Source organism: Charadrius vociferus, unplaced genomic scaffold (genome assembly GCF_000708025.1).
Source record: "Charadrius vociferus isolate BGI_N301 unplaced genomic scaffold, ASM70802v2 scaffold109, whole genome shotgun sequence".
NCBI lineage: Eukaryota > Metazoa > Chordata > Aves > Charadriiformes > Charadriidae > Charadrius > Charadrius vociferus.
The window spans coordinates 3,436,616-3,450,321 of NW_009650060.1; the positions used below are offsets into that span (position 1 = coordinate 3,436,616).

Consider the following 13,706-nt stretch of genomic DNA (forward strand, 5'->3'; position numbering starts at 1 on the left):
TTCTTTACTCTCATGGTGCTAAGGTACTGGTCCAGGTTGCCCAGAGAAGCTGTGGCTGCCCCATCCCTGGAGGTGTTCAAGGCCAGGTTGGATGGGGCTTTGAGCAACCTGGGCTGGTGGGAGGTGTCCCTGCCCATGGCAGGGGGGGGGGAACTACATGGTGCTTAAGGTCCCTTCCAACTCTAACCATTCTATGATTCTAACTAACATCTTAACCACATACATTATAATTAAGTAACGTAGGTGCTGTGCTGCTGTGACGCTGCGTTGAGGGAGCAAAGCTGCCTCTCATGGCTGTGGCACAAGGAGGAACTGTAGCTCATTCCCAGCTCTTCTGCAGCCTCAGGCTCATCTTTCTTACTTACAAGAAACCCTTAATACTTCCATGAAACAGTATTTTGCATTTTTATTGTTTTTAGCTAAATAGCCTCTTCATTCTTCATTTTCTGTAAGCCCACACATACAGAATAAGATGGGACATTTTTTTGGTTTAAAATTGCTTTTATTTTATATGGAGAAAAACAGTAGTAAGAAAGTAACAAAATTAATATCTGCCTGAAAGAGCACAGGGCAAGTATCATCCTGGGATCCAAAAAATTCTCCAAACAAAAAGGGTGATAAATTCTTAAGACATGTCTATATTGCGAGATGCTGAGACGCCTGCGGCAGGCAATACCTAAGCTGATAAAACCATGTGAAACAGCCTAGAGCAGAGTGACTTACAGCTCAGGTCTGGGTGCAGTAAGGCACATTATTTGGGTGCAAAGCAGCGGGGACACCGTGCTGGCTTTGTCCTGGTGCAGCTGAAAGCCATGGGTCTGTACGGAGCTAGCACGGGGGCTGCAGCCTCCTCCCGGCTGCAAAACGGCACCTGGTCATATAGAAATGTCTTTAGGTATGTAAACATGCTGGCTACATAGAAAAGTGGAAAATCCAGTGTCAAAAGCACAGACAGGATGCATACTGTTAAAAAAAAAAAAAAAAGTCCATGTAGGCTTTTAGTGAGATGGAGATCTTTACTTTCTGTAAAAACGTCCTCATAGGGCTGGACTAAATAACCAGGGTGAAATCTTGGCTCCGTTGACCTCAGTGGGTCAAAGAGCTCATCTCCAGTGTCGCAGTGTCCACTGACCGTGGCTGGCAATAGGAGGCTGCGGCTGAGCCCCGCTTTCTCATCTTCTTGCCTGCAAGTTGCCTTCTTTCTAGACTATGCCCTTCTGCGACCGCATCGCCCCTATAACCCACCCTAACTTGTCTTCTGCAGTTGGTCCGGACTCTAGGATTCAACCACAATCATACTCAAGTTGTTGCTGAAGATGATCCTCCCATCCTTGTTGCTGCTGCACTCGGGCTGGCAGAGAGCCTCCTGCAGCCGCCGCCGCAGCCCCGGGGGGGCTGTGCCCAGGAAGTTTTTTGTCCCTGTCAGGAAATCCATCATGTGGCCTCCAACCGGGTCCCCCTCAATAAAGCATTCGGTGATATCCCAGCCTGACGGGAACTCATAAACGCGGTATTCAACACCCAGTATCTTCAAAACATCCGTGATGCCGTTGGAAGTGACATAGTGGCCGCTGTCGGTGGAAGGCAAGCAGTCTCTGTACTTCTTCCATAAATTGGCCCATCCGCTACTGTCTGCCAGAACAGGAGGGAAGGTTACTTTTGCAAAGCCAAGGCAGTGAAACACCAGCTAATGCATCTACTAAATGATTTTACAATGCTCCTTTGCTGCTGGTCTAGACTTTGCTGGGAGCAGTAAAAGAGCTTTTCCCTTACTTGAGTCCACTTATAACTGTCCATGCCTGGAGAGGGGTAAAACTGTGACGTCCCTCAGCCTTCCTTCCAAAACTCTCCTGTTTAAAGGAAATTCCAAGGAGAGTGTCTTCAGTGCTGGATTTGCCCAGAAGGAGGAGTACACAGAGGAACAGGGAACAGGCTGCCCAGAGAGGTGGTGGAGTCTCCCACTCTGGAGACATTCAAAACCCTCCTGGACGCTGTCCTGTGCAACCTGTTGTAGGTGACCCTGCTCTGGCGGGGGAGTGGGACTAGATGATCTCCAGAGGTCCCTTCCAACCCTGACCATTCTGTGATTCTGTGATATATCAGTGCACTGAGCCTGCACTTGCGTGCTACCTATTAACTGCCCCTTTGATAGAACAGTGCAGAGGTTTTTATACATTGAATCTCAATTTTAAGTGCATGTCAAAGAATACGTACCTGAAAATCCAGTCCCAGATAGCAAGGGAAACAGCCTACCAGCAACGCTAAAGGGAGTTTTAATGGCAAATGTGGGGAAGTGTGCTTTATTCACCACATCACAAGCTGGGGATTCATGAATGCCACACTGGAAAAAAAACCTTTTTTTTTTTTTTACAAAAAATAATTGCCATGAGATTGCATGTGCCTCTTTGTCCTGCCATAAAGCCTGCAGCTCTTGGCAGCGCCCATTGTCCTGCTGGGTCTAAGCCATCGCTGTGCGGATGGAAGAGCCCCAAAGATGGGTCCTCCCAGAACTCAGGTTGTATAGTGCTGATTTCACCATGAAGAAGGATTGACCCTTGTTCATGAATAGCCACACTTCTCTCTAGCCAGTAATTTCACAGCAAGAGGTCTCTGAAGTATGGAGCAATTAATCTACTTTGTAAGCAGGGAAGCGAGATCACGAAGGCCATGCCTAAGTGGTCCCATCAGACACTGGGGTCCAAGAGGCTAAGCCCAAGATTGCATGGTCCCTATGAAATATAGCATTTATTTAATTTAATTCCTATAGAAAAGGCACTACTGAAATTCTGAGACGGATATTTTTGGCTTACATACTTCAAAGCTCTTCAAAATACCAACAATACAGCAAAAAATTAAAGGTTCCTCTTACCTGATAAAATTATGATCAAGAGTTTACCATGAGGGTCAAGGCAGCTGTGGAAAAACTTGATAGTATTGTGAATATCTTCCACACGGTACAGCATCTGGAAGTGACAGTTACACACACGGCAGTTATTCCTCCTCCACAGTGCAATGGCCCTTCAAAGGCTTAAACCCTTTCTCTATAGCATTGTTTTAAATTACTTCCCAGTTGCTTCCCAGCCTGTCCTGACTCAGCACACACGTTTAGGGATGCCCCACAGGACTGAGCATCACCAGCTCTCCACTGGCCCCAAGAGCCTTGGTTCGGACCCAGGGACCCTCTGCTCAGCTTCGACCACCAGCTGGATGCTGACCTGCCTGTCACTGTCCTTCAAGCCCCACACAGTTTTGTGGTTGGAAAATATGTACAGAGCAGAATCCTCTGTTTTCTGTGGCTGGTCCTTATCACCAGGGGCATTTCTTGGCTGTGTCTGGGCCATGGACAGGCTGGATCTCTTCCAGACACTGAGGAATTTGCACTAAAACAAAGCAGGGCTCATCTCAAACACTGCCCTTGGGACTTGTAACTTAGTCCTTGGCCCGACCATCAAACCCCTGAGACACTTCGCAGTTGTGAAATCAGCTTTTATGAAGTGAAAGCAAAATGAAATAAAAGAAAATTTAAATAAAAGCCGCTAAAGTGAGAGAATAACACATTTTTTTTACAAAATATAATTGGCACATACAACACCACTGTCATCAGTAGCACAGACACAGCAGCATAATTTCTGACCCAAAACCTTACACGGGTGTTCCTTTATTAACATTTCCCTTCAGTGCCATCCAAACTATTCTAATAAGGCAAAAAATTCAAGGGTTTTTTTCATCAGCAAAGCATAACTGTTGGTCTCTGTGTGATGTGTGATGGCCTGGGACTCATCCTCTTTATTACCCACCATACGCAGTTAAACCAGTACAAAATAGAGACCAAAACCAGGATGGATAGCGAATGAGGTTTGGCGTTTGTAGAGCTATTGCAGAAGTTATTGCTCATGGGAGAACTGTGCTGAGCTCTGGTCCCCCAACTTCATGCATACAGCAGAACTGAAGGGAGTAGCTGAATACTAATACTCCTAGCTAATACTCCTATATTAAAGCAATATTCCATTACCTGGATCATATGGATGAAGTCGTATTTCTTATGTGCGCCTTTCTCTTTCACCTGTTGTTCATACTCTGAGGAAGTGAGCTGGTGCCAAATAAAGGAGACATTCTGCAGGTCTGGAGCTTGACTCACCAACTCTGTTTTAAAAAGTAGAAGCAAAACATGACTTTCACAAAACAGCAGAAAAACTCGTTGTTCAAATCCTCGCCGTACCCCAGGCAGGGAGGTGTAGCCTCACCTTTGTAAGCTGCCACGTGTTGTGGGTTGGGCTCTATGATTTCGTTGTCAATGAGGACCCCCGGGTGCGCAGCCTGCAGTATCCTGATCATTTTCAAATCCTGTTCACCTGTTCAATAAACACAAAGTCATCACTTTAAAAAGTACGTAAATGAGATAAAAGGATACCGGAGCACCTGCTGCTGGGAAATTCCCCAAGAAGAAGTGAGGCACTGTCTACCGTGGCATCTAACCCCCTGATAGTCCTACCGTGATATCTCACCACTCAAGGTAACATCTCTTTACAGATAAGCCTAAGAACAAGGAAGACATAAGCAACAGCACAGAAACCTGCTAATGACTATACTCTGGGTCACGGGACAGACAGGTCAAAATAATCAAAGATCAATGTTTAAAAAAAACCAACCAGGAAGCGTTAGTTTTCAACAAAAAGGCAAAGTTTGAATGGCAGCATGGAAGGAGTCAGCACAGCTCTGCAACTTCAACGTGGCACAGAGCGATCCGTGCCTTGGGCACTGCCCTGAGGAGGTGGTGGCTGCTCTGCTGCTGGTGTGACACAGCTCGGAGACCTGGGGAACTGCGCAGCAAGAGGAAAGACCCACTGACATGCAGTACCCTGTATCTTCACTCTTTGGGGACCAGCTACGCTGTCTCAGCTCTGTGCATCTACTAACTAATTGTTGTCTTGGAGCTGCAAGTAGAGACACATATATTTGTGTGTAGATGCACTGCAAATTTAGCCATTGGTGCTCCTCTGGTGCTGTCTAAGCTCTAGAGGAGCAAGTGGCAGTCTGCTCTTCTGTCTTAGGACATTCCCAGCCTCTTTGGGTGCGATGCAGGTCACTCATTTTCTCTCAGAATGTCCACAATACACCAAGTGTACAAAGTCCATCTGGTTCATCTGGGACTATGGAAATGCTAAACATGTCTGTTTAGCAGACATGACCACCTTGAGTGGACCTTTGTGAGAATACTGTCTGTAGCTGATGGTGAGGCCTAAAAATAGTCCTGTCCCTGCAAATGTCACACACAGAGGGCTTGATATGAGATACCGCATCTTCCCTAGCCTTTCAGTTGATGTACCAGCTATGAGAAAAGTCATCATCTTTGGCAGGTGTTGCAGTAAATAGAATTTAAGGACGGAAATATCAGCCATGCCAGCACTACAGGGACATCCAAGGAAGGACGGATCTTTTGAAATTGGAGAAAAATACCCAAGACCCCTGAGGAATGCAATGGCATCGGTGCAGGGCTGGCCAGAGGCAGAAGGAAGGAGGCTGTGGCTCCAACTGTTGAAGGTGGGCACATGGACCAATATTGTTGACAATGGTATTTCACGGAAGATCTCTATAACAAGCAGCTGAGTCACTTCAGACAGTCCTAAATGCCAGTTACTGTGTGCCTGCGGTGGGGAGCACCAGCAACCAGAGGTGCTGACGTGGGCTCCCTGCAGTCTCAGGGCAGCCAGGAGGCAGAGCATCACTGTCCCGTGCCCTGGAGCCACTGATGGTGTATATGCAAATGGGTATATCAACAGCAAAGGGGTATTTTAAAAGTTGTTTAGGGTTTGTTTTGTTTTGTTTGTTTGTTTTTATTCTGTAAAATGCCCTAATTCAGTCTTTACAAGTGCGGTTCAACCAGGGTGTCTGCAAAAACCCTCAGTAAAATACAGGAACTCCTCTGCTCCACCTTGCCCACCAGCAACAATCCTTCAGCAGTAACCACATGGTTATATACCTATTCCAGGTATTCCAGAAACAGGAATGAAACCCCTCTGCAAACAGCAGCCACCCCAGCACTGACTGGGAGGTTACAGCCCAGATGGTTAAACCACCCAGGGGACAAATTGGGGTGAACGAGAAAATGTGATCTGGACTCAACAACAGTCTTTTAGGATGTGGAGTCAGCCACTAATCCCTGTTAACATTTTCGTCAACTAAACTAGTTCTGGGAGCTCTGTGAAATCAGAGTCCAAGCCTGGAAAGGTCAGGGATCAGATATAACCTTTTACTCAGTGCCATCCTAGCTCCCTCCCTGCCCGGCCATAGAAGTTCAGCTCTTGCAGCCATGGGCAAGCCGAGGGGGTGCCAGTCTGTGCCCCTGCCCCGGCACCTCTGAGGGGCAGCTACCCAGCAAACCCAGGACATGAGAGAGTTTTTATTTTTCCCTTAGCGCATCTTCTGAAGAAGAAATAAGGAAAAACGAGGATGGTGCAAAAAGTTCATTTCCCCCCTGTGTTTTCCTGCAGTCAGAATTTTGGGTTTATATTACTTAATGAAAATGGAGTGTAATTGAGAACTGAATGATTTCTTCCTCCTTGCTTTCTCGTACGCTCCAGCCTATTCCCAACTGGGGTAAACAATTCAATGCTATTTTTCTTTTACTCAGGAAAACAAGCCAAATAAAGTGAGAAAAATACTTTCATTTGAAAGTGTTAACACTTAAAATCCAGCTCAAAATAGATTTTAAAGCAAAAGCAAACTCAAAAAAATCAAACTGCCATTTCTTTTCTCTGGTTTTTATTTTCTCCCAGTTTCCCTAGGAGAAAGTTGGACATTTCACCACTTTTTTTTTTTTTTTTTTTTTTTTTTTAACACAAATGCATTTAGAACAGCTGTAAAGCCATTTTTTCCAAAATATTGTTTCTCTCTGGGGGGGACATATCATTTACAGTTAAGCCTTACTTTATCACTGGATAAAAACATAGTAGTAACAAAGAAACACATCTTGAAAAAGATGATGAGGCGCTTTGCTAATGGTTATGGCAAGCTGGTTTTGCACCACCTGGAGTGCAGCATCACCCAGCTTTGGCCTCTGGGATCCCTAAAAGCAAAGAAAAACAAGAGATCCCTTCAGGTGGGGTATTCTAAGACAGGACTTCGGGTGGAATGAACATCTGGGATGTCTCTAATTGTCTCTGATGAGGTTTGAAGGTGCTCTCGTACCTAACCTGGAGCAGGAGTCCTTGCTTTGAGACATGTAAAGTCAGGTGAGAGCCATCAAGAGGCAGAGACTAAGCTAAAATCACTGCACTCTTCTCACTTCTTGGAAAGATTTAAGCAGCAGCGTTTCAGAAGGGAGACGAGGAAGGAAAGGAGGGAGTGTCACTCTCATCCCAGCCCTAAGCCCTGTTTTGCCATTCTCTGCTTCAATAAGGAACGCTGTTATTAATGCCTGAGCAGCTCTCCCCACTGCTCAAAACGTCAATATCTCTTTCTGCTACCCACAGGGACCCCCTGTCCCACAGCATCAGCGGTGCTGCTGAGCTCCTTACCTGTGCCGCTTCCAACTCCCAGAACATTTATAGTTGATTTTCCATTGCCGAGACTGAAATGATAAGTGCACATTACTTAAGCACGCTGTGTCATGCAACTTCGTGTTTAAATTCTAATATCACGGATGTCACGTTGGCTTGGAAATTTAACTGAGTTTGGCCACATGAATTGGGATAGAAATCTGAGCATCCCTTTGGAGCCCAGCTATAACCAACTGCATGGCGGGAGCCAGCCCCTTATTAGCCAGCTCATATTTCAAAGTACAGTAGGCATCAGGGTATAGTGTTTCTCATCCTTTGCCAAAGAGTTTTCTTCAAGCTGTGGCTGGCACCAGGCAAAAAGGCCTCGGTGAACCCCAAGGTGAAGGGCTCCTTTCCGGAATAGCGGGGCTGTGCCTGGCTCTGATGGGCACCGTTCCCACTGCTCCTGCCTGCAGGGACAAGGTGAGATGGAGCAAAACCTCTGCACCCTCAGGAAACAAAGTTTGGCTTTCCAATATCGGGTATAAATACCCAGGAAAAAAAATAAATTCAGGCTACAGATGACTGGAAATCCTCTCTTTTCAATATTCATCTTGGTTTGAAATTGGGAGGAAAGGTCAAAATCTTCAATAATTTTTACCTTAGAAAAAATACTTTTGAAAAGATCCAAAAAACCACTCAACCTTTTGGCTCCAAGAAGAATATTTAATAACAGCCTGGCTCAAGGATGAGGAGCCCGGGCTCGAGGTGTCTCGCTGCTGTGACATGCTTTATGGCCTTATTGTGCTCTTGGGCATGGACTGTGCAGAAGGACTGAGTTTCCCGCACACAATCTCAGGAGACACTGCAGCAATGATTCAACAGGAAGGGAGCGAGTAGTAAATCCTGCAGCGTGTGAGCTAATCAAGGAGCCTTAGCCCTAATGAGGGTGAAGATCCTTTGACAGACCCACAATCAACATCATAGGAAGCCAAAACATTTTGCGTCATTTAAAATGCATGTAAGTAAATTTTACATTTAGAATTTCCCAATACAACTTATTTTTTTAATTATTATTTCCATTGCTCTTTTTTTAATCTATATCTGGTCTGGTCTGGAGTTGCCTGCCCAAATTTTTTTCTCAGTGGAGAATACAGTTCCATAACATCCAAAAATTATCCAAACTTGAAAGATCTTTCTTGTGGTTTGGATCTAGGCTGCTCTAAAACTTATCTGCAGTCATCCAGGCTTAACACATTACATCAATACTTCACAAAACTGATTATCATTTGGTACTTAAGCAATGCAAATCGACTTAGGATAGAAATAAGGAGGTCTTAGGGGATTGAGGAAACCAAGAATTAGTCACTAGAAGAGAATTAGAGATGTGTTTCTGTTTGGACTGATGTGTGATGAAGTCCCAAAAGCGTGGAGAGAGCACAAGAGAGAGCTTTCTTTTGAGAAAAATAAACAACAAAAAAACCCTTTAATCCTTGGAAAATCAGCTAATGAAAAGAGATGGATGTGAAAATGAAGTCTTGATTCTTTTCTTAGCATAAGCTGAGAGGCAGCACAGTGTATTAATTGAAATAGCACATATTCTGGAGTCGTTAAACAGAATATCCTAAAGACTGCTATTAAGGGACTTAAAATTGAAAAACATTAAAAGTTCATTCATGCCCCAGAAAATCCTTAAACATGTTTGCTGACCCCTGTGCGCAGGTTGCCCTCCCAAGATAAAAGATGGCTTTCCCACATCGGTGGGAGCACTCCTTACCCAGCCATGATGTTGGGCAGTTCTTCCTTGTTGAACTCATCCATGCACTGGTGCTCTGTTGAATGATCCAAAAATGACTTAAAGGCTTCTACATACTCCTCAGCTGTGAGACTTCTCATGGAAGGGATCACATATAGCTCTTGAAAAATAAATGCAAATTGGGTGTTAGCGGCTTCAAGGCAATTGAAGGATCAAAGCACGAACCTTGTGGAAGAAACCCAACCCAACCCAACCAAGGCCAGAGATTTGGGAAGACGGTATAGAGGACACATGGCACAGGAGCCATCCACGCAGGTGGGCTCATGCAAACACTTTCCAACCTGTTCACACTCAGGGTTTGAAAATTATTCTTAGATGCCCTTTGACATCAGTGTATTTGTTAAGTGCTTCATTACTACAGGTCAACCTGAGGAAAATGTCCCCAAAATGTTTAGCCAGATACGGGGTACTCGGTGTGCAGAAAGGGAGATAACTGGAGTGTTTTTCTGGAAGACTCAAGGCAAGAAGGTGAGGGGAATTGCACAGCAGGTCCCAGCCTGGGTGGGAGGGGTGTCACTCTTGCACGTGCTGGACGGTGCAACTGAAGTCACCAACTGTTGGCAGACTTGCTATTAGGGGTGATGCAACACAAAACCAGGCAACCTGCACCTCAAGCAAAAATAGTCAACCCTGTGCACGTCATTTCTGACTCTTGCTGGCGTGGGACTGCAATGCAGTGCCAGGGAGGTGAATTCCCTGCTAGGAACTGCAACTTGTGGCCAGGAGGGCAATTGATAGCTAAAGCATTTCATCTGAATGGGCTCATGCTCAAGTGTGGGTGGTTGAGACCAAGAGTTCTAGCTCTGAACCAATGCCCAGGGCTACTCAAGAGGTTGCAAAAACTCACTTTCCTGCTGTCTCATCCTAATGACAGCACCGCTGCCAGGGCACAAGCTCTGGCCAGCTGCTTGGGTCTGAGGAGCAACGATAAGGCTAAGACTTGAGGCTCATGAGAAGATGCCATTCACCTGGGTACTGGCTCTGGGGTCTGTCTCAGACAGAGGGCTGCAGTAGGGAGGCAGTCGCAGTGGAAGCCTCAGCGTGTGAGATCAGCATTGGAAAGGTAGGATTCAATAGAAAAAAATTAGCTTTTCCTCCTAAAAGAAATGTGGATGAAGGATAGGACTTAGAAGAACATCTTCATCCTCGTTTTTGCCTTTTGAGGAGCTGCTTATTTATCATCTGCTTTTAGTTGCCACTAGTAAGAAAACTTTGTGTGTATAGGACTGTGCAATCTTAAATTCAATGCCTGTGCCATTTCCAAAACCACACATCATTGGCAGCTGTATTTCAGGTAGGTATGTATGGACACCCTATGTCCAGCCCTATTGGAGGTGAAGATATCAATCTCTGTCCTCACCAACTTGAACTATACCCTGAGATAAACCTGAAATCACCCAAATTGCATCCTGCTTCTTTTGGTTTTGGTGTTTGTTTTTTTTTAAAACAATTTCTGTCTCTTAAAAAAATGAAAACATGTTTGTAGTGATAGCAAGCTGAGTGGGCATTTTACTTTAATCTCTTTTTTTTTTTTTTTTTTTCTCCCAAATACCTGAATTATCGTGTGGAGCTGTCAGAATCTCTGCTTCAAAGTTCATGCTGGGGAACCTATTCCTGTAAGGAAAGTATAGCACTTCAGTTATTTGAAGAACCTGTATGCTTTTTTGAAGCTGCCTTGAAAATGAAGAACAAAAGGAAGATGCTCCAGGACAAATTTTCCTTGCCTGGTAAACAATACTGTTTGTTCTCTTTTACTAGAATAAAGAAAGTCAAAACTTCTTGGTTAGCTGATCACCCATAAGTGTCAGCAACGCACTGGCCACCTGAACCAGTGCTTGTCTGAGGTGGGTTGTGGAGGATTTTCCTTCCTCTGAGGAACTGATAACCAGTCAATACAGTGGAAGGCATTAGACTAACTGATATTACACACTCTGTGAAACCTTTAATTGTGAATGGAGTAGAAGAAATAGCAGTGAAATTAGGAAAAGCCTATACTGAGCTTCAGCGTCTGAAGCACTGTTTGGCCCAATGTTTTGGGGACCTTTTTGCTTTGCTTTTTTTTTTTTTTTAACTTCAATTTTTCTTGGCTGCAAATATTACATTGGGTAACTTGTAGAAGGCACAAGACTCAAAAGGCAGAAGTCAAAGAGATGAGTATAATGACCATAAATGTTTTCCTTCAGTCATATGTTTTCATTCTTAGTTTAGTGGGGTTTGTGAAGCTTCCCAGCAATGAAGTCACATCTTCATTTTCCTTGGACAATGTGCCTCATCTATAAAATAGGGATGAGGTGCCACTAAGCGAAAGGAAGGGATGAAATTAAATTTGAGCAAGGACCACACGCCTGCAAAGAAAGTGTTGGGGTTAGGCTATCTACACAAGGGGAATAGTCATCTTCTGGGTAACCACATTTCAATATTGAGATGCCCAACAAGCCTTAGGGGTGATATTCCTGTAAAACCTGAGTTTAGACATGTTGCTGCTCCCAAAGCTTTGCCATTAGGAAATGCTTCATGACAAGCAGTCTGCAACAGCAGTAAGCAGCCCCCAAGTCCCCTCTGCCAGGGAGAAAACTCCTGCGTGAATAAGAAAGAAAGCAGGAGGTGGAAAAGAAAAAAAGAGTCTTGTAGTAGGACTTTGAGACACACTATGTAATGAGTATAGCAGATAGCAAGGAAGTGGTCACGTGTGCAAACAGCGCACTGTTTTGGTTGATGAAGTCACAAAAAGACTAAGGTGAACCAGAGACGTTTCAGAGATGCTGGGGCACTGCCAGAGTCCTTGCACGACCAGTTGATCTCATCTGAGTTCACTGCCAAAGTCACATACCTGGCTCTCACGACATACACTGAAGGTCTCGGTCCCACCACCTTGACCTCACTTCTCCCCCGAAAAAAAAATCTCACAGAAATTCAGCAAACAAGCCTGAACTCAGCCTACCTCCATAAGCTCCAGCTTGGCTGCAGGCCAGTCCCTCAAATTCCCACTCAACCCTCTGACCTCTTCCGTCTCTGCTTGTCAAAACAGAGGACTATTTTGTCCTCTCAGTTGGCTGAACCGAGCAAGATGGTTTTCAGAATAAATCTCCCAGTAAAATGCCGAGGGGTAGCGTGGCTTCCCCTGTGCAGAGGAACAGCTCACAGGGTCCAGGGACACGAACACCATTTCTGACCGGTCAAATGTTTCCAGCCATCCCAGGAGATCTGCCAGGTGACCTGGACAGACTGCGGCACAAGCATTCACCAGGACGGATGATGCCAAGATAACTCTTCCACTAACTTTTGCCATTTCTCCCCAGGCAGGGCTTAAGACTGATTAATGCTCGTTGCTGGGAAGTTGAAACAGGCTTACTCATTGCTGGGAACAAATGAGCTTTCTGTAAAATCTGGCTTAAAATTTAGCCTAGACATGAAAATTGACGGCAATACTTTGGGCTGATGCTGCCCATCCCAAGACCTTGATACCCAACAGCGGGACCGAAGCAGTGACTGCCAGGGAGGGGGATGCTTGTGGACAGCCGGTCCTGCCGCAGCTCCTGGCTAAGTCGGAGCTCGCCGTTAGCAAGTTTAAACATCTTTCCCTCCGTGAACTGAGCAGATTGCATTAGGGACTGTGGGTGCAGGGCAGAGAGGGAATTCACAGTGCCACTTTAAGTGATGCAGCTCCTTTGAGTTGAAAAAGTCGTTAAATTCAAGATGTTTCTAGCAACACAAATTGCAAGAACATCTTCATAACTCATCATTCCATTACAGCTAAACTTAGGCTACTAAGGGGCTAAAGGTCTCCTCACAAAGACTGCCTTAGCCCCCATCCCTCCCAGGACATAGGCACATCAGCCGTTACTCCCACCTTACACACGTCCACCTGTGACACAGGGACAGCAGGGACCGGCTCTACCACCCAGCCGGACGGTGGGGAAACACACATCCTCGCTCCCTTCCAAAATCCACGTACCTCTTCATCTCCGGGGCCGGATCCATGGTCAGGGTGGGTGCCGTGCTGGGGGACGGCAGCTGGGCAGGGGGCTGGGGGTTAGCGTGGTGCCTGGCCCCTACGTTAGCATGTCCCCCCGCCGCGGTGCTGGCGGTGGCCCTGGCGTGTGGCCGCGGCTCGGCTGGCGGCTGGCAGGACAGCAGCGTCACTGGAGCAAGAAGGGGAAATCCGAGCCCTGCAGGGAAGGAGCGAGGAGCCAGGGCGGGCGATGTGCTAGACCTGACGTCTGCGGGGTTGTCCTCATCACACGGGAGCTGCACTGCTTCCAACGGGAGGGGAAAAAAAAAATAAATAGACAGATTGAGATTTCCAAACCTTTAAAACCTGAGTGGAAGTGGTGGAGGGGTGTCAGCCGGCACCAGGCAGACCCAGGGGCCATTTCCATCTGCTTTTTAATTTGCTTTGAGCCCTGCCTTTC

The 13,706-nt window shown here is 45.9% G+C and overlaps 1 protein-coding gene across 1 annotated transcript; it reads right to left on the reverse strand.

Annotated features, from left to right (window-relative positions):
- Positions 1-1,276: 1,276 nt before the first annotated feature.
- On the reverse strand, positions 1,277-13,275 carry LOC104292344 (histamine N-methyltransferase A-like). Its single transcript, XM_009891707.1, has 8 exons — positions 13,250-13,275; positions 10,847-10,908; positions 9,256-9,394; positions 7,518-7,570; positions 4,245-4,352; positions 4,013-4,143; positions 2,870-2,963; positions 1,277-1,632 (listed from the first exon to the last, which is right to left on the reverse strand). Exons 1-8 carry the CDS (start codon positions 13,273-13,275, stop codon positions 1,277-1,279), a joined length of 969 nt encoding a protein of 322 aa, XP_009890009.1.
- Between the last annotated feature and the right edge of the window lie 431 nt (positions 13,276-13,706).